This window comes from Pieris brassicae, chromosome 11 (genome assembly GCF_905147105.1).
Source record: "Pieris brassicae chromosome 11, ilPieBrab1.1, whole genome shotgun sequence".
In the NCBI taxonomy this organism is placed as follows: Eukaryota; Metazoa; Arthropoda; class Insecta; order Lepidoptera; family Pieridae; genus Pieris; species Pieris brassicae.
Window position 1 is genome coordinate 1,067,062 of NC_059675.1, and position 23,810 is coordinate 1,090,871.

Consider the following 23,810-nt stretch of genomic DNA (forward strand, 5'->3'; position numbering starts at 1 on the left):
GTTCCGACATTGTTTCTAGGTAGAGGGATTGATCAACCTTTTGTGCTCGACACCCGAACCCTTACTCAGGAAGTTAGAGATTAAAGACATCGATTTTTGGATAATAATGTCTGCACATGACATTTTCCTTCAACGAAAAATAGAAAAATCTATTCATACCTTATGGTTCAAAAAACATCTGGGTTATAAATCGCTCGATTGTTTACCAGGCTAACATGAAATAAAACAATTAGTTAATTCATATTATTTAATAGTTAATACTTAATTTCATTGGCGATTGGTTGTAGTAACTTTTATTTCATTCAATTTTATTGGTGTAAACTTGTAAAACTTGACGCCTGCAACAAAAAATATTTATGTATTGGCTGGGCCGACATTTCTGCATTATAGTTACTTATATAGATGTGTGTTTTTTTATATAACAAATCAAACGCAACGGGGGCAAACGGGCAGGACCTGATCTTCAGTGAATACCACTTATGACACTCAAATTTCCAGAAGGCTCGAAAGTGCATTGCTGGCATTATAAGAATTGGTACGCTCTTTACTGAAGTCGCATTGGATCGGAAATACTTCAGTGGGAAGCTGGTTCCTCCTCGTGGTGGTGTGTGGCATAACGCTCAGCTGTGGATCGACGGACGTTGAGGTGATACGGATGGAATTTCGTATTCTGCCTCGACGTCCGATAATGAAACTTAAAGGTTATCCGAAAAACTCTTCAGAACACTCTTCGTGGTAAATTATGTAGATACAGAAAAACCCCCACATCTCTACACAACGCCAAGCCGCTCGGAGCTCTCGCCCAGAGCAGAGGTGACGACAGTACACCATGTGGTTGTCGGCTACGTAATTATGTTACTGGTAAAAACTTTGAATTTGTTTTAAAGCTTTAGTAGCTTCATCTGATTAAAGAGTACTTTAAGCTTCTTAAGAATCAACAAAAAAATATACATTACTGAAAACGTCGGATAAATGAAATAAAGCCATAATTATGCTTACCCGAAGGATTAATTCTGGATTTGAACTTTTTGTCCTTTGTTCCATACGATCGCGAAGCTTCTTGGTCAAAAAGCTCCTGCAATAACCCAAGAGTAAATACAACACTTACAGTATTTGATATCTAAAGACTTTATTTTCTCTATACTCAGACAACAGGCCAATATTTATGAGAGTTGTAAACAGTGGCCAACAGATGGCACCATTTGCATATTAAAGAATTATTGTTTTGATAATAATTTTAATACTTACTGTGTCTTATATACTTATACCTAACATTTAACAAGAGAGTGAGTAAGAATTTGTTCAGTGAAAAATCAAATTTTTATACATTAAAAATTATGTATATAGGGGGAAAAAGAATTTTAGAAAGTTTAAGGACATAGCACATAATCTACACGATACAGTAAGAAGTCTATGTTAAGATAGTTTTTAATTTTAAATTTAAACAGTCTTTCATCACCTTCCAGGTATCAGTGAAAAACCAGAAATAGTATCTATAATAATATTAATACAGTTAGTTTGAAACCGGCAAAGAATAATGTATGGTAGAATTTCAGAGAAATTCGTATTGATTAATAGCATACTATTCTTCTTGTGCAACAGTAATGAATAGAGATCTGTGGTATTTATTACGATAATCATGTCAAATGGGAGAGACTGGCTGCCCACGATAGGATTCCTAGGGTCCCCCACACTAGTACACTTTCTCTTTTAATTATATGTATTTCTAGTATACAAAATATCAAAATAAAATTTATAAAATGTTGTTAGTAAAGTTATGTTTATAATTTAATTAATAGCAATGTCATCTACCTCCACATGGTAGTTCTGCTCGGGTATCTTCATGTCATCAAATGCAGCGGTTACAGTGTAGGGGGCGCCATCGTCACGTCTGCTAACAAACGCCACTGCGTAACCATTGGATAATTCACGACTCCAAATCTGCAAATTGAGAAGCTTGATAATATGTATTCTAAAGCGAATACATGCACACATGACACAATGTATGAAAATGAATAATTAACTCCATAGATTGTTAGACTTTTTCATTGTGCGACGAGTTTGCAAAAAAGGTTTGATCCATGTCAGTTACTGTAGGAAATGGTATTTTTGTGAATATTTTCATTTATTAATTTTGTGTTGTTTTTATAAAATAAATAAATAAATATATGTTTATTCATTTGACAACAATTCATTATAATGTGTTAGATTTCGGAACCCTCTTAAGTAAAGATATACCTATGTCAAAGTTGTCATCTTTATAAAAAAAATTTTAAAACTATTTTCAATACAGTGTGTGTGGGTGCAATTGAGTGAGTGAGTGAATGAAATGTGTTGGTATTAGGCTTCAGAAGCATCTCCATTACTTAGTAATTCGTATTGCCAGTATATTTTATAAGCCAGTCCTTTAATCTTATTGTCTATTTTAGACGGTGAGCGGGTAGATATTAAGCAGCCTATTTAATTTATAATATATATAGTTCATATTGCCTCTGGCAAAGCCCTTACGGTCTGACCGACTACATCATAAAATCTCTTGATTTTTCTGTGTATGTATTGTATATTCTCTGGCCTTCTTCAAGGGTTTTTGACTACCCATTGTTAAAGTAAAAATACGTTGTAACCTCTTTTCTATTTTGGCATGACTGAGGTTCTAAAAACTAACACAGACACAGCGCATGCTTATAACAACTGTAAGCCACACTCTCAAATACAAAGTTATATTATAGAATTATACGCACACACACCCATTCATACATTCATGCATATTTAAGGTCTTATACGACTTTTGTTTTGATTGCAGGTAAAACTAGACCCACGAAAGAGGCTTCCTAGTGGACTAGCGATAGAATAATTTTGTCACAAGGATATTTCTGTCATGAATAAAGTTTTTATTATTATTTTATATCACACTAGCGGATCCGGAAGACGTTGTCCTGTACTCAAAAAATATCTAATAATTAATTATCTGGAGTCCACTTGAACGCACAAAAATATCATTAAAATCTGTCCTGTGTTTAGGAGTATAATTGCGAACACTTGCACAGAAGATTTATATATATATACCAGCTATTTATTAGCTGTATAGATAAATAACCTAGTTACTGACTGCGGCGCCATCTGACGGGCTGATTTGTGAATCTAAACCGTATAAAAAATACATTGGTATTGGCCCAGCCGTTTTAGAGGAGTTCAGTGACATACACACGTACAGTAGACTTATATAATGATGACCTTGATGACCTATTTATTCTTGTAAAAAGTATTGTTTGTTTTGCAACATTTTTTTATGCATTTGGATGGCATCTTGATGGTTTAGATTCATAAATCAGCCCGGCAGATGGCGTTGCAGTCAGTGACTAGGTTATTTATCTATACAGCTAATAAATAGCTGGTATATATATATAAACCTTCTGTGCAAGTGTTCGCAATTATACTCCTAAACACAGGACAGATTTTAATGATATTTTTGTGCGTTCAAGTGGAGTCGATTTTTTTAAAATTATTAGATATTTTTTTGTATGTAAGACGTGGGTACAGGGGGTTTGTATTTTTTATTGCTATTGATTCTATTTTTCCTTTTGAATTCGTCCAATTTAAAACTCTTCTACTGCTAAAAGAAAAGCCCACTTCAAGTCACCAAATCTTACCTCGCATTTAGATTTATTCCACACTCGCATACCCTGTTTCCCCATTTCATCTTGATCTATTTCAATTACTTTATCATTAAGCAGAATATCCTTGAACTCGTCTTTGATAGTATTAAGATCGACGCTCATCATCAGAGGTGCTGCCATGATCGACCAGACTGCCATCTGGACCCTTGCTTGGTCCACAGATAGACCGTAGTTACCAATTAAAAGCTGTAATCAGAATCTTGTTAAATCCCAAACTACTATTCGTTATTTTTCAATTTGAGAATTAGGCTATACCATATCAGGGTCATTCCAATGTCCAGGACCAGCGAATTCCACCAGTTCAGGTCTTTCCGCAAACCAGTCCATGATACTGGTGAGAGATGCCCAGGAGTCCTGTATATCATCAGTGTTCCTCCACAGATTGCAATGTTCTCTAATCGACTTGTAGTCGGGCTGTGAATACCATTATATATATACCATATAATTTACAAGTAACTCAGAGATGTTAATTAATTATGAGCTAATTTTTCTTTTTAATTTCAATAGAAAGTAGTGTTAGCCATGGCCTCTGTGCGCATTAAACATTCGGAATAGGTGAAGGAAAACATAGTGAGGAAACCGACCCTAACGACGGCGTTTGTCAGGCTCAGAAGGCTGATTATTAGACCAAAAAGATCTCGGAACAGATGATGCAACCTGAGGAGATCTAACAGCTTACAACGCCACTGGTTTTTTAGCAAGGTCTATATTACAAAGGGTTTATAAGAAATCCAGAAGATTCTTTCAAATATCTAATTTTGTAGTAAGCGTAAGGTAACTAAATCTGTTTGCTCTGTATCCTTCTGTACCTGAAACATCCAGGTGTAGGAGGAGGAAAATATAGAGACCAAACTCGGTTTTGGGGATATACTTAATAATCACTATAATGTATGTACAATATAATAAAAACTCAGACGGCCGCAAAGCAGGCGGAAAATAATCATCGGCTCAAATATAAGTCAAGTCGATTTTTCTTCGACTTCGAATTGTTCCCTTTGGAGTAGAGACTCTTGGGCGGTGGGGTTCAAATGCACAGGCTCTAATTAAGGATTTTAAGTTGGCACCTGGTCGATACTCCCAGGGATTCCAGAGCTGGTGCTTTCCTCGCTCAACAGATAAGTATCGCTATACAGCGGGGAAATGCTTCCACCGTTAAAGGTACACTGCCACAGGGACCAAACTTTTTAAGTATGTTTTAATTTTCTATTTATTTATTATTATTATTACTATGTAGGTTAAGAAAATTGTTAATACTATTTACATTTGTTTAATTATATGGTTGTTTTAAGCAAGATTTCAATTTTATATTAAAGCCTATAAAAACTTAATTAGAATACTTACTTTGTCTTGATACGCAGGCCAACTGCACGAGTAAACCATTGGACGCCCACTTTCATTCATTATTCTACCAAATTCAGGATATCCTGTAAAAATAAATAATATAGGTATAGTCGATTGCAGTGTTTTTTTGTTTAAAAAGTCCTATACCCTGGAACTTTCAGCATATCATAAGTGGAGCAAATAAATGGAACAAAATTTTAACATGGCAACCAGGAGGCCATAAAAGAAAAAGAGGTAGACCCAAAAGTGGGCCGATGAACTCGTGGAAATGGCTGGAAAGACCTGGACGAAATTAGTGTACTATAAAGAAAACTGGAGGACAATGGGGGAGGCCTTTGGCCTATTCTGATATAAGGCTATAAATAAATAATACTTTCAGCATGATTTCTTATGAAACAATAATTATTTCGAGTTGGTTAAAGAAAAGTTTCATACGTACTGAAATGTATCTCCCTTCACTGAGAGGTTAAAAACTTTCTTACCGCGTTCTTCAACACATGATAAAATTATTAAAAATAATGAGTAAGCCGGTATCGTTTTTGATTTGCAAATAGTATTAAGTCGCTCCCTTTTCCCTTTTTTTTATTTCAAAAAAACATGACTTATTTTTAACCAATTTCACAAATATTAAAGTTTCCATAACTGTAGCTTAACTTAACTTATAAATTTATGTTACTAAGGAATCTTTTTTAATTAAATATTATCGTAGTAAATATTACCTGTATCCATTTTAGACAGTTCGACATTACACCCATCCAATTTTATATAATCCACTCCCCATCCTACAAATGACTCCACGTCGACCTTTTCGTGGCCTAACACACCAGGATAGCCTGCACATGTCTTGTTTCCATAGTCTTGATAGAGAAAGAATTTCAAGCCTTTTGAATGAAGCTGAAAAATTAAATAATAGAAAAAGAATCCTTCTGGGCTACGCTGCAAAATATCCAGTGATGCAAATATGTCGTAAATTATTGTCGTAAACGTAATTAAAGCGTCTAAATTCTGGGGATGAGAATGTAACATGAAAGACGCAACACGCAAGCGTTAAATTTTCATTGGACAAACGGGCGTTTGACGTATCATGTCACGTTTCAAGGCGATTTGGATTAAAGATGCTGTTGACCAATCATAATCGAACAATGCATTCATTGGATTTCGATTCTGCGGAGACATTTTCTTTAATAAAATGTTTTAAACATGCACCATGTACCGGCAAACATCTTGAACAAATGTCTTTGCCTGCGCAGAAGCGATTATTAGGTGCGCGGCGGCGGGAGAATGACGTTTCGATCGCGTGATTGGTAAATCAGTTGACGTTTGCGTCCCGCGCTGTGTCCACGTTCCTTTGTCTCCTAAATACACTGGCATGCATGAAAAGTGATCATGTGGTAGATCTAGTTACCGACCAATTTGTTATTAATGTTGACGATGATAGTGAGTCCGAGGATGATGATGAAAAGGACAGTGATGATAATGATGAGCATCATGATAAATCCATCTCCCCTGAACCTAGACTAAGCACTAGCTCTGACCTAATGGAAGGAATTATTATAATAATGATAAAAATAATTAAATATTTTTCCACAATCAATATACTTATATATAATACTTTTGAAATTTATCACAAGCTTTGCGGTGAAGGAAAACATCGTGAGGAAAGCTGCAACATCCTGCGAAGCAATTCAACGGTGCGTGCGAAGTTCCCAATCCGCACCGGGCCCGCGTGGGAACTATGACCCAAGCTCTTTTGTGCTGAGAGGAGGCCTGTGCCCATCAGTGGGATGTGTATATATGTATAAAGGCTGATGTATTATTAATAAATACATAAATAAATATATTCTTTCATTTTTTCTCGTATGGCTCGAATCGCCCTTGGCCGGTTTTCATTTTTTGTTATCATATTTTAGAAGGTAGTAAAAATTATATTGAACAACTCACAATAATATCTGATATACACTAACAATTGTACAACATCTATGAAAGGTCATTACTAAACTAAGATAATGGGCATACGAAGGTTTTTGCCTGTACCGCCCTCTAACATAGAATAATTAAGCTATTTTTCAAATAAAGATATTATTTTAAATATTGAATTATCACTTGATATAATATAACCATTTATTTTTTTCTTTGTTGATTGTTTAAATACAGTAAAAAGGTTCATTATTATTTAGAAATTAATGACAAATTATACTAATAAATGGCCATTATTTCTCAATTAATATAATATTTCTCTATAATAATGTATAATATTTTTTCTGATTTTTGCTATATTATATTGAATTATTAGGATATATGTTGTTGTTGTTATATGTAACTCATGAGCCGATCGTAACATTTTAATCGAGCCATTTCATGAACTGGCCACAATGGTTAATAAACGATAACCTCCCATATTAAATTTGTATGGTAATATTATCAAATCAAATTTCATTTATTCATATTGGTTACTATTTATGTTATTAAAAAAACTGTAAGACTGTCAAAATCTAAATTAACAGTTCCCGAATCAACGACGAAGACGACTGGCAAGAAACTCCGCCATTATTTTGGATCGTTATATTATTATTGAAAGCTTTATCGTTCATATCTAGGGACAAATTAATTTATCCCATAACGGAGGAGCATGCATGGTGAATGTCATGAAAGTGGAAGAAGCGAGAGAGGCGAGGATCATAGCAAGTGAAGATCCTTGGGATAAAGGCTTGGTAATATAAATAAATATTATCATTATATTTCTGATAAACCTTTCCTCGATAAATACTACTAATTTACGCGTCGAACCAAACAAATAATCTTCAGATATAAAATATTAGTACAGTTTCTCACATAATCACCAATCCACTTCATGCCATTAGGAAAGCGTGTAGCATCCGGCACCAGTCTGCCATCCTTATCACGATCTTTCTCCATCCAGCAATCATCTATGCCAACATAATTATACCCCGCGGCCAGATAGCCGTCGCTCACCATTTTATCCGCTGTACGCCTTATTAAAGCTTCGCTGCAGGAAAAAACATGATTGTGATGATGTGGGAATATCTGAACTCGAAACACTTAACTTCCAAATTCCGACTTATGTTGTTAAAGGACAATCGTGTTATAGGCAATAAACTCATAACCGAGAAATCGGCAGTATCCTCAAGTTATGTACCTACTTCCTACCTATGTAATACAGTTTAGTAAAGAACTGTAGATGTGTATCTATGTAGATATTAGAGACACATAAAATTCAGAGTCCTTAATATTCATGTGGGCAACATTTATTTGATGGAACAATACAGAAACATGCACAATGTACAATTTTAGTTTCTATGGCAATTAAAACGTATACCATTAAATTGTAATTATTTCCACATCAGACATACTAGTCTTAATTTCAATGGAAAATTTTAATCTAATTATCGCAAAATTAGAACAACGAAATGGTTTAATCGAATAGTGAAAGATATTATTATAATTGAATACCGTATTAAATCAGTATAGGATGTATCGAGTTACGAATTTACAACGCAGATTTGTTAAACGCCTGTTATAAATATTTTAGCAATAACTATGTCGTATCCTTTAGTACAACTAATAACATAAGGATTAATTAAGTATAGGTTTTATGTTACCCTACATTAATTTATGCAGACATATATTTTAAATCTAAAAAAAACAAACCCTAACACTTGTTTCTTCTTTTTAGTTAACATTTTGTACATTTTAATAAATATCAACGACAATTTTATTACATTATTTACTTAAATATATCGAGTGCTTTTCAACAAACGTATTTATTGGCATGTTATAAAATTTACAACGCGCCCACGAGTCTCCTTAATAGTGTTAATATAATATAAATTAGTATATATAAGTTTCAAGACAACGTTTTCCTGCTACATATAATAATGTTGTTAATTATAAACATGATAATTACTTTAATTAATAGACAATGTGCAAAAGGGAAAGAAAATATAGCCGACATTTACTTGAATTTAAGTAAAATTCCAAATTCAACATTTTAAACTGTATTTGTACAAAGAGACTTTTAAACTGTATTTGTACAAAGAGACTTTTAAACTGTATTTGTACAAAGAGACTTTTAAACTGTATTTTTCGATCTAAACAGTTATGGATATAGTTTTACCTTATACATTCATCCGGGTACGTCTTGCAGTCGGTGATGCATCTAAACCGTTGCCATGTCAACCATCCCATAGGCGGGGTCAAAGCCAGTCCATTTTCTAACGCCGAGGTTACACCAAGCACGCAAAATAACAAAAGCATATACATCTGTGAAATTGATATGGTTTACGAGCACTGCGATCGAATTGGTATGAAAACAACGTCTATACCTAACGATGTCCACTTGTAACCTAATTGTTAGTATCAAAGTTTATTGTTATTTAATTTGACAGAAAATTATACGTAATAAGTACTTAAGTTAAAGGAGTGTAATTGATTTCATTATTACGAATTACGTCATATTACACATTAATGTTTTTTTATTATGTATTTTGAAACTGTTTAAAGGCAGTTCTAATATTTCACTAGGAATCATGTTATAGCGTATACTAAAGCCCATAAATGAAGTAATTATTTCTCCAACCTGGATGGATGGCTGGAAAAGTTTTCCCTTATTTCTTGTATTCCTAATGTGAACTTTAAAAAAAAAAACTAATATTACTACGCACAAAAACTATACAGTTGAAGATATATTGCGAAGGTACCGTCACAATATCGATTTCCTTGAACAAATTTCTAAGTGAACTGCCTACTTTCCAGCAATATATTGACCTATTAGGTTACGTTGCCCCATTAAAGATAGATGAGTTGAATATGTCAATAATCATAAAAATAGCAACGATTACCTCGGCTAAGATTTAGTAAGATTCAAAGTCAAGACTTGGGTGAAGATGAGCACCTTTATTCCATCTTGGGCCTTGCTAAGAACACGGCTAAAATTGTGTATCATAGCTACTTTCACAGCGTTATGTACTGCTGCAGACGTTCAATCCATATTTGTGCTGAAGAAGCGGGCTTTTCGGGGTATTTGTTGTGTTTCCACAAGAAAGTCGATACGGAATAAGTTTAAGGAATTAAATATTATGACACTATCTGGTCAATATATTCTTGAAGCCTTGTTGTATGTACAAAAAAACATAAACGATTTAAAAACAAATGGTGACTTTCACCAGAATAATACTCGAAACAGAACAAATTTGAGTGTACAATTAACCAGGTTCCAGAAGATAAACCACTCCTTATATGGAAATTGTATTCGTTTTTACAACAAACTCCCAAGGGAAATTACAGAATTATCACTGAATAAATTCAAAACTCTCGTTAAACGTAAATTAATCAATAAAGCTTTTTATAATTTTGACGAATACTGAAACGATCCTAATCCTTGGGATTCATTTGCTCCAGTTCAAACGATTTGTATGACTCAATACTTGGCGATTAGAAAGAGTGGCGGAAAGTTTCTTGCCAGTTCTTCTTATCCGCTCTGCGCCCTTGACTTGCGAACTGGTAGTAAATGTAAATTTACAATTAATTTAACTTCTTTCCTGACGTTTATAGCTGTACTTGTTTACCTATATGAATAAAGATATTTTGAGTTTGACTTGAGTGTGACGTTTTGGGCTGTTTGTGTTCGTTTGGATTTTTTTCCCACGACCACGATTAGTACTCAAGTAGTATTCATTTGCGTCCTCTACGAGACTCAGACCTTGGGCGGACGTGTGACGTGTAGTCAATCGCCTGAAGGGCCAAGAACGAAGTAAAACCTTGCCTTTGGGAAGGCTTTACGGCTTTTAATTTGTCATTGGTTAATGTGGTGTTTTTTTTTTAAATGGAATCTCGCTGTTGGCCTTAAGGGCCTTTACAGCTCAGCTCGGGCTGTTTTGGCGAGCGTAGCTCGGGTCGAGTGTAGCTCTGTTGGATTTTTTTCCCACGACCACGATTAGTACTCAAGTAGTATTCATTTGCGTCCCATACGAGACTCAGACCTTGGGCGGACGTGTGACGTGTAGTCAATCGCCTGAAGGGCCAAGAACGAAGTAAAACCTTGGCTTTGGGAAGGCTTTACGGCTTTTAATTTGTCATTGGTTAATGTGGTGGAATTATCCAGGTCCGTTATATGTCCTCCTATGGATCCTTGTTGTCGGGAAGGAGTTGCATATATCCTTAGCGGTCGGAATAAGTTCGTTAGCGCGTGTCAGGGAATGGACGTCATTGTACTTATGGCAGCCACAGATTATAGGTGTCGCTGCAGTGACTGAATCTTACGCTTAAAACACTATCGTTTGGTATAGGTCTGTAAACCAATTTCAAAGCATTATTTCTACGTGACATTGGCAGTAGCGAAAGCAGTAGAAACGTACCATGAAAAATTGGTATTCAAGTAGTCTTTAATTAAGAAAGTATTTTTCTTGGCTGTTTGACCTCTGGGCCAGTCTTATCTCAATCAGTAAACCTCTCTTTATTGCCCTTAGTATGTAGCAAGAATTAAAGATTCATCCCACACGTTTTAACCTTAATATAACTTCCTACGCCTACTGTCTTCAATACGTAGTATCAAATTATACTAAATAGAATACACAATAATATGATGCATGTATTATACGTGATTTGATAGAATAATAATTGCATTAAATTTTACGGGAACGTGTCAAATTTATTTAATTATAGGTGTGACATCGAATAACCCCAAAGCCACGGGACAATGTTTTTTTAATAAAGGGTAGCTTCCGATGAATATTCCGAGTATCTACATGTTTTCTGCGATCCTGGTAATTGTAATTTGCGTTACGAAAAAAAACAAATCCATTAAAAATATTTTTTAGACTTTTCGCGTTCCACCATAACTCCAAAAATTAAAAAAAATGTCTTGTTCAAAAGTGGACATCTGATTTTGCTAATTTACACTAGTGGACCTGATAGACGTTACCTGTATACGTCTTAAATACAAAAAAAGATCATCTGTATCTAAAATCGTTCCAGACGTTAGAGGAGTTTAATTACAAACACACGTACAGAAGATCTATATTAAGGATATTTAAAACACAATTTCCCCATAATTCGAAACTATAGTAATATTTACACTTCAATGTTAAATGTATGCATCGTACTTAAAATGCAGATATCACATTGAAAAATTGTATTAAAATTAAATGTACAATATATTAGCACTTACCTTCTTAGCAGAGTTTTGAAAACAACAATGAGTGTACCGCAATATATGTGTTTAGAAATGCGATAACAAGGGAATTTTTTAGGAACGTAGTAGCAGTTATCTCTCTAAGTTTCCATTACTGTACGCACTGCACTCGAATTTTCAAAGTAATGTACATAAAAAGATACCGTACAAACCATTGAAAACAAATAAATTGTTAAATTTGTTGCGAACTGTTTACAAAGTGGGTTAAACTTTTGTCATTCGAAATTAAATATTATCCATAATTTTTCATGCTCTAATAATTGTCAGTTTAAAAATAATACAAGTGATTCACGAAAACACCTTGTAATATGAAATTAAAGAAAACCTAACCTAGGCGTGTTTTGTTTGGTTGGATATACAATCATTTTGTATGATTGGATCCGAGATCCTCTTGTCAAAATCAAGCAACGCCATTACTTTGTCTATGGTTTTACATTCTCACTATAGTAATGACATTTTAACTTGAAGATTGGATTTAAAATTACGCAAAAAACAGAAAAAAAGCCACTGCGTATCTTAACTCTTTTCAACTCAACGTACATACGTTAACCTTGGATTCGTGAACTGTTAAATATCAATCTGACAACTATATTTTGCACATTAAATATCTTGATTAAAATAATTATAATCTGGCCACATTTAATCTATAGGTGCTGCATCTCTGAATATCTCATATTTTATTTAAAAAAATGGATAAATAAAGGGTAAGGTACTAGGAGGTAAGACGCGTTAACTTTGCTTTGCCGCAGGATTTAATGTTTTACATGCGTTATAGAAGCATGCTGCGTGTAGCGAAGTAAATTGCTCAACTATTCATAATCACGCTCCCTTTATGTTCATTGTTCTAATGGCTTATGCCGGCACGGGCATTGAACTCACGTACATCTGTAACAACCGTGTATCTACCTAGTATAGTAGAATAAAAATGGTGTGTTAATTTTATCTACTTTATAATCTACAATTAAATAGCAAGTAGCAAGCATCGTCATCCATAACTCTTAAGAATAGATTTTTGTTTTTAATTGCATAATTTTATTTTGGTTTTGTGAATTGTATAAGTCTACATCTGTTATTTTAGTTTTGTTATTTTCTTACGCATTTTTTGCACTTTTCTTTTTCCTTACTAGGCCTGGCCTTGAAGAGATGGGTTGATAGCGATTGGGCCGCCCGTTTCCTTAATTTATGTTATGTTAATGACAAATCAAATCAAATATGTAATGCAGTAAAGTATTAATAAATAAAGTGTTTGACGTTTTCGGCAAAATATATTGCATTGTCGTGTTGTTGTTTTATTATTACTATGTAATAAATGTTATAAGTATATACCTAACACATAGATAAATATGGTTGTAATGTGTTACCATTATTCGATGAAAAATGTATGTTCAAAATAAATTTAATTCCTACTACAAATTTCAGAGCAAATTGGTTTATACAGAAGTATAATAAGTATTGATATATTTATCAAAGGCATACCATATATTTATTAAGTCATGGTAGTATACTGGATTTGTTACAAGATTCTACATAATTCTTCATCAAAATGTAGATTGGTTAAGCCTAATTCATATTGTGTGGGAGGAAGGAACAATTTATGTGATTTTTTTTATTATGTTTTGGTAATAAAAGTCTTACAATAGTTTTCTATTAAAATTATAGTCCATAACCAAAATAAAATATGTGATGCGATTTAATTGTACGAATTATATCCATATATAAAAATAAGAGTAGGTTATATAATTAGTAATATTATATTAAATTAAATAATATTTAATTTTTTAACCTAAGAAAGAAATAAAACATTTAAAAAAAATTATAAGTGCCTGACAATTTACATCAATATTTTTCTTTACAACATATAGAGAGAAAATAAGTATAATAAAATATTTATATTCAAATAAAATAATTGACATAGTATGTTAATATTCAACAGCCCACACACAAAGATTAGCTTAAACATTCCGTTAACCAATAAAGCCTTGGAGATACCCACCCGTATCAACTGTTGTGATCCAGATTGATAACTCTTTACCTATAAAAAAATATCTAAAAAATTGTTTTACTATGGGTATTATAATTATAATAGAATATATAAAACACCTAAATGTATATTTTCTCCAGTCTCCATTTTGAACTAAATGTATATGGTATATTAAATCAAAATATATTATAATAAATTTCTAGTTGATCAATTGTAATGAGAAAAAAGTATTTTGTGAACATTGACTTATAAGCATATTTTTATTATAATTAAATATCAACCTACTGAGCTTTTAAATAAATTAATAATATTGCGCAACTTTTATCATATACGCCTGACGTGAGTCGTAAACGAATAGACCGTAGAAAGGAACGCGAGACGCAAGTCACAACCAATCGTAAACAAAGACTCGTGCCGTAGTGCTGCGTTTAACGTTAATTTAAAATTACAAAAACAATCGAGCTTGCGCGTACATCGAACGTGCCTTCCTACTCTGCGATGTTTTGAATTTTCGAATATTTATTATCAACGTTTCGTGCAATGAAAAAATAATAAGAACAATATGATAATGTGAGAGTGTTTTGGCTTTCGTAATATGGAATGAGACGTGATATCGCCAACAGGAAATCCTGCAGGAAATGAAGACATACAAGTTGCGAACTTGTAGACTTTTAATTTAGTTGCCTTTCGCGAAAATCATGGGTACATCGTTTAGAGAGCTTTTTAAATTGTACGACCTGATTCAATGTGGGGAATCAAGGTGAAAAAACGTTCTACAATTATTTTAGGATTCTTCCCATAGCTTTTATACTTTATAATCGAATTATTTTTGCAGTAATGTGGAGCGGTACCTGAAGGAAAATTCTATTGATTTAAATATTATATTACCATGCAAAGGTATAGGAGTTCTACATTTAGCAGTGGGCATAGAACCATTGGAAAAATCTAAAAAATGCACAGAAATGATCCTGAAATATGGAGGTGATCCTAATATTGTGTAAGTTTTTATACTAAGATACTTTTTTTATTTAAACCAGTATTGTTACTTGTATTTAAATTTAACAAACAACTAGCAATATTTGGGTGTAAAAACATTTATTAAAGTAAAAAAATTGTAAGTGTAGAGATTTTATTCAATTTGTTTTCATAATTATTTTTAGAAATGACGATGAACTAAGTCCGGTCCATATAGCAGCAATATGGGGCAGAGTAGAAAATCTCAAGCTTCTTATTGGTTGTGGTGGAGACCCTTCTCGAAAAGATATTGATGGAATATCTGCTTTTGACTATGCAGCCAGGGAACAACAATGGGAGGTTTTTGACTATCTACGTAATGTAGTTGATGTAACAGATGATTCATTTGGATCACAATGTGCTTATACCCTGGATTTAGGTAAGTTAAATTAAAAATTAATAAATAGGATAAACTAAAGAAAGGAAGAACAAACTGGTCCAAGTGGCAGTGCCTGCTTGTCCATTAATTTAATTGATATTCTAAGTAAAATATTTTTTTATTAAAATTTCTTCTCGATGAGCTTTGTCTTGGCATAAGGCAAAGCTTTTAGCAAAAACTCTTTAACTATCTGTATAAAACTTCCATAAATCAAATCAAAAAAATTTCAACAATATAAATTAATTCTAAATAATATCTTGGATTCACCATTATTATAAGTGGAAATTTGGTACAATTATTTTAGCAAATCCACCAGGAACCAAATCATTCTAAAACCATGTTCCCTTTAACTGGCCAAATTTTACTTAAATGCACAAAGAATTAAATGAAGGTTCATCAAAACAACATAGAAAAGGCAGAATTCCAATAACATACCTAGGGTAAAATTTGATCATAAGTGCTAATAAACAAATTAACCTTCCTCTGATTAGATTAATTTAAAGGTCTGAATGAAATTAACCTTTCTCCGGAAAGGAATAATTTCTTTCACTTGTTACATCTCTGAAGCGAATGAGTCAGAACAGGTGCTCTCAATCAAGTTTAAATGCATGCAGCTTGTGCCATAAGAACAATAAATAGCCAGATGTTGCAAACATGCACCTGCTAATTTCTTATACATTCCTGGTATATTTTTATACTTCTTTTTTTCAATGATATTTTTAACTTTATGTTTGTTATACTTAGAGTCCATTGTTTTAAATTCCAACGGTTACTTAAGTTTATATATTCTAAACAAATAAATATAAGAAAATAAGTTCACTATCATTCGGCATGGTTTTCTTAAAAAATGTTTATTAGATGAGAAGAATGTCATATACAAGAGATGGCCAAATATAGTTTTAAATATTAAAAAAATATAATGCGACACTTAATGTTTGTTAATTGATCGTTTGTATATATAGTCCCGAAGTTTCCACCCAAACGAAGTTGTGGGACAAGTGCTCGGTGTTTTGTTTATCTACCCGTGAGAGAATAGATATTTCGTAAGATTATGTATTCATAACACGAATGAGTCACGATGTATCAAAGTTTCACGAGACAACTTCCTTTGTGCAGGAATAAACACGTTATTGCGGGAAATACTGCATTCTAAAGCTTATTATAGCGTGGCATTTCGCGAAAGTTACGTATTTAGTTCACTTCCCACGGTTTCGATTTCCTAACGATAAGGAATTAAAGATAGTATCATTAAAAAAGTACATATTATCAATTCCAAACTTAAGGCAACAAAAAACAGCAAATCAGATTTCGTGATTCGTAAGTTGGTCCGTAGTTTAGGCTGTATCTGTCCAGGTGTGTACCAGGTGTTTAGAAACAAAACAATAAATTACGACCGACCTTTTTCAACCTGTCCAGCTCAAATAAAATCGCTCAGACCATAGATTCTAGATGTTTAAAATAAAAAATAATACCTCAGATAGTTATGCAATACCGTCTGTATTAGTTACTTGTTAAAAGGAAAACACGATATTAAGTACGCAAGAGGTCTTTCAACCTTCATCGACGCCCTTCGGTCACGGTTCGATTCCCTCGGAGCAAAAAAAGATTGATTACTTGAGTAAGGAACACATAGGTATCATTACACGCTCTGCGATCAGTTTAAAGTTACAATACAAGACTTAAAACATAAGCGCAACACTACCAGCTGCCCACTGACGTATTTCCGAACCAATTCGACCCGTTAATTCAAAGGCCGGCAACGCACTTGCGAGCCTTCTGGCAATGTAAGTATCGGGCAGCGGTATCACCTAATAAGCCTGAACCTCCTGCCCGTTTGCATTCTTTTAGTGAGAAATACATTCAAAATTTTTGAAACTAAAGTGTTTAGCATTGTATAGTTCTATATATTTTCTAAAATTTATTATTTAGTTTATTTCACCTGATACGATAAATTATGAACAAAGATAAATAAACTTTACACTGATAATTATTTACTCGAAGCAAAAGAGAAACACAAACAAAACCAAAAGCTCTGAGGAAGTTTGACTAGTGCTAACATCTATATTACACGCCTTTTGAGTTTGAGCCAAACACGTGAAGTGAAGGCTTCGCTAGATATATCTTTAACTATCGATTTTATTGACATTTTGTTTTAGATATTAAAAATGCATTCGTTTTTCATTTAAACGGTGTATATTTATTAAGAAAATATCATGTAATAATAGTAATTCTTGGTTCTAATTGTACAACAATGGATATTCAAGTGATAGACACTTTTTATATTAAAATAATAAATATACAAATTTCTGAACGTGTTGTTTGAAAAACTACGATAGGACGTGAAGAGAATTTTTATATCCGTAATTATACATTTTTCACAACTTTTAAATAACGATCCAATCAAGCTGAATGACCACTCAGAGGTGTAGGTGGAATATATTAACAAACTATTAATAAGACGGCCCCCGCAAACATTGTGTTTACGCTATTATTATATAACATTCTTAATATGCACTATACAATCTGGGAGTTGTTACCTATTGACTATTACTTACTTTAAAATTGTTGCTTGGAAAAACCTGCTTTTGTCCTTGAAATTGGCAAAGACGAAAGCGTTGGATGTAATATTATATTTAATGAATGTTTATTTCCTTCCTTATGTTTATCGCTTCTTGATGATTCCCTAAATTGTTATACATATACCATGTATAACTTTTAACACACACCTTATTAACGAACTTGATTTTGTAGTTTAATAAACAATATGAGAAAAAATTTACTAAAGTGTAAACACATTCGTTCACGCTTCTTTGTTTCAGAGATATATTCCTAATTAATTTGTGTTATTCCAGACAAAATCCTAGTGACAACTGACCAAGTAGTGGCAGAGTATGAGCCAATAACAGATGACCAACTCAGCCGAATGAGCGTACGAAAGTCTGAAATGGTTCGCGACTGGTGTGATAAAAACACTATTACCATGAATAAATTATATCCGACAATATTAAGCGAGACATACCTCTTGGACCACGAGTCTGAGCCCTGGCTAGACGACTTGACAAATGACTTAGATGACACTATAAATACATACAAGACCTGTAAATCAAAAGACATTCAAATTAGCGGTATCCAGCCTTTAGAGCAAAGTGTAGAGAAGAAACAAAGCACAGACACAAAGCAGAGGCTTAGTGTCTACGAAAACTTCTCCTTACCAGGATCGCCGAACTTAACGCACATCAATTATCATTCTAAAAGTAGTTTGAAAAAGAAAGATCTGTTTCGTGACACCCGGGAATTGGACAAAGCAATGATAGTGGTTCAAAATAAAACAAATGAATGGCTCTCGTGCGAGGAGAAAAGAGTTTGTAATACCAGGAGATCATCAGCCAGTAGCGGTGTCAGTAGCAACTTCTCTGGAAGCATAGTGTTGGCAAATGTTCATGAAGATTTCAAATACGAAGACAAGGAAGAGGATGTTGTGCTGATTGAAAGGAGGGTGCGGGTCTCGCCTATCGTGTAAGTATTTTTGATTTTTACTACGTTACCTGTATAATATTTGTTTTAATAGCCACTTAAAATTTGCAAGACAACTATTTAATAGATCATATAAATGATTGTATTAGCCAAGGCTGTACATTTTGCTCATGTAGACTTTCTTAGTTTTATAAGCGTGACGATTTCCTAAATCGGAGTTATACCCCGAGAGTATAGCCAGACGTAGGCACTCTGTTCATTCTTCGTTGCATTCTCTCGTCTCCCATAGCTTCTCAACTGTAATCTTATTTATTATTGTAAATGTTATATGAGTACTCTTTTTAACGGTTACTTTGCATTTATTCGTTTCAAAGCAATTAACTAAATGATGGGAATTACGCCCCAAAAGTATGGCCAGACGTAGGTACGATGTTTTACTGTAACTTTGCATTTATTCGTTTCATAGCGATTAACTAAATGATGGGAGTTACGCCCCAAAAGTATGGCCAGACGTAGGTACGATGTTTTACTGTTACTTTGCATTTATTCGTTTCATAGCAATTAACTAAATCATGGTAGTTACGCCCCGAGAGTATAGCCAGACGTAGGTACGATGTTTTACTGTTACATTGCATTCATCCGTTACTTAGCAATTAACATTTCATTATTGCGCTTATATTCCATTGTTGTACGCGAGTAGAGAGTAAAAAAAGCCTATTATTTAAAGGACCCCGATGGCCCTGGAACCGTTCCGAACCAAAATATATATAAATGTTACTATAGGCCACTATTAGCGTATGACTACAGCATTTGAGATTTTTTTCATGAAGGACGCTTGAAGGGATTAAAAAAAGGGAACGAACCTTATAAGCGTCTGAAAGCTTAAGATTTTGGATTTGAGCCAGGAATTGAGAAGTGCTTTCTGAACTTTCTCTCAAATCTAGACTGAAATAGGCTTCCGGAAAGTGTAATTGGGTGTAAAGGCACACTCTATAAAACCACCTTAGGTGCACCTCTTTTAAAAATTGGTTGTATAACTTCTCTCAATTCGCAAATACGCGCATCAGCTTAATAAGTGTGTTTATCCTCATAATAATAAAAGTAAAAATATTAATGTATATGTGCCATCCAAAACATGATTGAATACTATAAGGATGACGCAAGGTCATGAGTCTAGAGAATGTTGAATCAAATTATGACTTGTTTAGCTATTCTATATGTGACATCGCGTTCAGAATTAAAGAAAAACACAACATTTGTTTCAGTATTCTCCGCGCAAATTTTCCAAATCTTCTATCCATAATAACTTTCCTCAGAGTTCAAGGAATTAAAAAAAAGTTACTGCAATTGGTTCAGACGTCTTCTTAGCAACATATGTTGCGATTCATTTTTATTTGTAAATATTCGTACTATTTTATTTTTCCATATACTTTTTAATTAGGTTACCAATAGAGGAAGCCAAAGAGACTTCTCCAGACCAAACAATTCTCTCAGTGGCTTCCTCCCTTCCACCGTCCATGGACTATGACACGGATACACTCAGAGCCGAATTGACAAAGCTTGGATTCAAACCTGGACCTATACTTGAAAATACTAAAACGCTATACTTGAAGAAACTCCATGCGTTGAAGAAAAACCCTATAATTTCCAAACGGAATGAACAAGGAAAATGTAAGTTAATTCAAGTTATTTTTACGACGCATTTAAAGTATTACTAACATGCTGGGACCGAATTAACACGATTTGAGTCATGGGGGAGAAATAACTTCTTTTAAAGTTCAGTTTTGAAGTATTTTTTAACAATTAATGATAAATTTATGATTTTTGAAAACAACTTAAAAAAAACAGGTGTCCTATTCGAAAATTATATTTTTGTACAGAACTTTCAAAACAAGCTAGATATACCGAAACGGTGATTATTTGTGTTTTGCTTAACCAAAAACAATTATGTCTGACAATTATGGGTGACAAGATATCATAAATTATGTCGGCGATCCTACTACGTAACTTTAGCGATTCGATCTCCATTCCAATATTGAGCTTTCGTACATAATTTTCCGTAAATAACATTATCGAGGTTCCAATTATTCAATATTCATATACCATACAAATTGGCATTATACATATTAATATATATATATTAATTTATTAAGAACTATTTTTTAAATGAATCAATCAAAAAGGTTTAATATAATTTTATGTCCTGCTTACATAATTTGACAATCTGTCACTTTTGTATTATTTTGTAAATGTAATTTTAGATCTATTTTATTTTATTATATATTTATTCAATGACGATCAAAAAAATATCAACTTTCAAAGCTTTACTGTGTTTTAAAGGTATTTTTTTTTTAATAATTTAAATTTTCCACGGTTAAATTTTGCTATAAGATATAAAGAAAAAACGTAGGTCAGCCTTCTGTAATTACTATTTAGAATTAACTTTTCATAGTAGTATTTCGCTAATTTAAAGATAAATAAATATATGTTTTTTTTATTATTATAGCATATAGCGTTGAACTAGAAAGATCTCTTCGGAACAATGATTGGATACGGAATTTATCTCCATACATAGAGTTAGAAAACAAGGCAAAAGTGGATTTTTTGAATCCGAACAAAAAGTGGAGGGAAGGCACAGCTAAGACCTCCTTCACCTACCTTTTACTGGACCCACGATTGACGAACAACCTTCCAGGGCGAGCTGGTCAAATTGACCCACATATGTCGTGGGTCACCTTTGTGAATTCAATATTTTATGTTGGAAAAGGTAAGTCAGTCCACTAAATTATTAAAGGTTAAACCAACTCAAGTATTGGATATTAGGATCTTTTTTTTTTTGTTATCGTTCTTTCGTCGATCGTTTTGTTTTGGAGGCACACAATACAACAGAAACGAAAATATCAATTATTTACTCAAGTAAATTTATATCACAAAAATTGTTAACTAATTATTTTACGCCTGAAAACATTTGCCAGAAATCTGGAAACTCTGCGTTATAAATGACGAAGACATTATACAAGACAGAATAAATATAGACGAACGATTAAGGCTCAGTAAATATTCAATAATGTTGCCATTATTGCTTTAAATATTGACTTACTATGCAGATTTAATTTAATCCTTGCCATATTTAAAAAAAAACATGGTTTATTGGCCCGTAGAAGTTGAGGAAAGGCCAAAATATTTATTCGTATAAGGAAAATGTTTGCATCAGGTATTTTGAATAATTCAAATGAGTTTCTCGGAATATCTAAAATTGATTAAAATAATTTAGAAATTCGTTAATTTTCTTTTTATAGTTCGGCCTGGCAACGAAACTTTTAGGCACAACAATTTTCGAATAAAATTTGCTTTGTATATTTATTTATTATTTACGAAGAAAAGTTGGAAAACCTTTCCTTTGTTATTTGCGGTTGCGGTTGGTCGTATGTTTTGAGGATATTATGACTTATAAGCGATTTTGATAGCTTATCCAATGAATTGTATAATTCAATTACAATGTCAATAAAAGATAATAATTATTGATAATCTTTTAGTGTCATTGTAAATATCACCTGATAACATTTTATTTTAAAGATAATTCAGAAGTTAGTCATTAATGTTGTTTAAAATGTGTTTGTCTTTAAATATATTTTTTTTCAGGCAAACGATCCCGCCCCTACTCGCACCTCTACCAAGCGTTGACTCTATGGAAACGCGACTTCAAACAATCCAAAGACAAGAAAGTCCAACACATTCTTGATATATGGTCAGACCAAGTAGGTGTTATATGTCTACATATATTCCAAAATGTTATCCCAGCCGAGGCGTATACATACGAAGCCTCAATGATAGATGTACTAGGGTTGCAGAACTTGAAGAATCTTAAAACTGGCAACTACTATGGAGTTGCAGCTTCATGGCCACTAAAAGAACGCCGTATGCTAGGCTTGTATTTATTGTACAAAGCAATGAATATCTTCCTGAGTGAAGGCGAAAGACAGTTGCGACCAAATGATATAGACTGATAATACACGATCTCCGCAGTACCAGTGGTATTGACAACATTAAATTTAGAGTGCAATTTCGTTATATCTATAACGACTTGTCTTATTTAAGATAGATGTAAACCCCCTTTTATCAATTAACTTGTTCGGTCAAGTTTTTAGTCAAAAATTGATTTTATGTTGCAATTAAATTTGACAGATGCTCTTCGTAGTCTTTGATTAAAATTTATATTTTGAATTTAGAATCCGGCCGAGGAGTAGTATATTATCTGACTCAGTGATTTTCAGCTTGTAATTTTCTTTTTAATTCAGTATTATGTATTTTATAGTAATTTTCTTGCCCTGTAATTTATATTAGTTTTAAGATAATGTACCTTTAACCTGTCTTACAAATAACAGCCAAAGAAACCCTTCGACTGATTTATTGGATTAGGTTAAGAGATATTTTTTGCGTTTTCTAGTGGATTGTATTTATCTTATATGTAGAATTCGTTTATTACCAAAATACTTATGAACTAAGCGTGGAGAAAATTATATTTTTAGGTTGTGATTTTTACATTCGATTAAGTCTACCATTTATTCCCTTAATGAAATTATTTCTCAGTATTTTCTTAAGTTATTTATGCTTTTAACATTAATTTATAATTGAACTAACATAAGTTACCTTTTTTAGATTTCTTTTAAGAATAATTTGTGATATGTTACTAACACTCGTACATCTTTGACTAATCAATAACCAATGTTTGTA

General features: G+C 33.0%; 2 protein-coding genes across 2 annotated transcripts; one reads left to right on the top strand and one right to left on the bottom strand.

The window, feature by feature from the left end:
- Positions 1 to 233: 233 nt before the first annotated feature.
- On the bottom strand, positions 234 to 12,505 carry LOC123716031 (alpha-N-acetylgalactosaminidase). The gene is made up of 10 exons (XM_045671515.1): positions 12,205 to 12,505; positions 9,154 to 9,299; positions 7,851 to 8,025; positions 5,738 to 5,912; positions 5,019 to 5,101; positions 3,933 to 4,091; positions 3,651 to 3,863; positions 1,813 to 1,941; positions 1,000 to 1,075; positions 234 to 338 (listed from the first exon to the last, which is right to left on the bottom strand). The coding sequence occupies exons 2-10, from the start codon at positions 9,297 to 9,299 to the stop codon at positions 268 to 270; spliced, it is 1,227 nt and encodes a 408-aa protein (XP_045527471.1). The 5' UTR covers positions 12,205 to 12,505; the 3' UTR covers positions 234 to 267.
- A 2,140-nt stretch (positions 12,506 to 14,645) lies between these two features.
- On the top strand, positions 14,646 to 23,147 carry LOC123716029 (ankyrin repeat and LEM domain-containing protein 1-like). The gene is made up of 7 exons (XM_045671513.1): positions 14,646 to 14,969; positions 15,045 to 15,206; positions 15,370 to 15,602; positions 18,455 to 19,118; positions 20,518 to 20,747; positions 21,583 to 21,843; positions 22,719 to 23,147. Exons 1-7 carry the CDS (start codon positions 14,908 to 14,910, stop codon positions 23,081 to 23,083), a joined length of 1,977 nt encoding a protein of 658 aa, XP_045527469.1. The 5' UTR covers positions 14,646 to 14,907; the 3' UTR covers positions 23,084 to 23,147.
- The last annotated feature ends 663 nt before the right edge of the window (positions 23,148 to 23,810 follow it).

Excerpts from the sequence above, each read along its gene's own strand:
- LOC123716031 (XM_045671515.1), bottom strand. The coding sequence starts at position 9,299 with ATGTATATGCTTTTGTTATTTTGCGTGCTTGGTGTAACCTCGGCGTTA. Across the intron at positions 3,864-3,932 it reads ATTGGAATGACCCTGATATG|CTTTTAATTGGTAACTACGG; the intron begins GTATAGCCTAAT and ends TTCTGATTACAG. Across the intron at positions 339-999 it reads ATCCAGAATTAATCCTTCGG|GCGTCAAGTTTTACAAGTTT; the intron begins GTAAGCATAATT and ends TTTTTGTTGCAG.
- LOC123716029 (XM_045671513.1), top strand. The coding sequence starts at position 14,908 with ATGGGTACATCGTTTAGAGAGCTTTTTAAATTGTACGACCTGATTCAA. Across the intron at positions 15,603-18,454 it reads TGCTTATACCCTGGATTTAG|ACAAAATCCTAGTGACAACT; the intron begins GTAAGTTAAATT and ends GTGTTATTCCAG. Across the intron at positions 20,748-21,582 it reads ACGGAATGAACAAGGAAAAT|CATATAGCGTTGAACTAGAA; the intron begins GTAAGTTAATTC and ends TTATTATTATAG.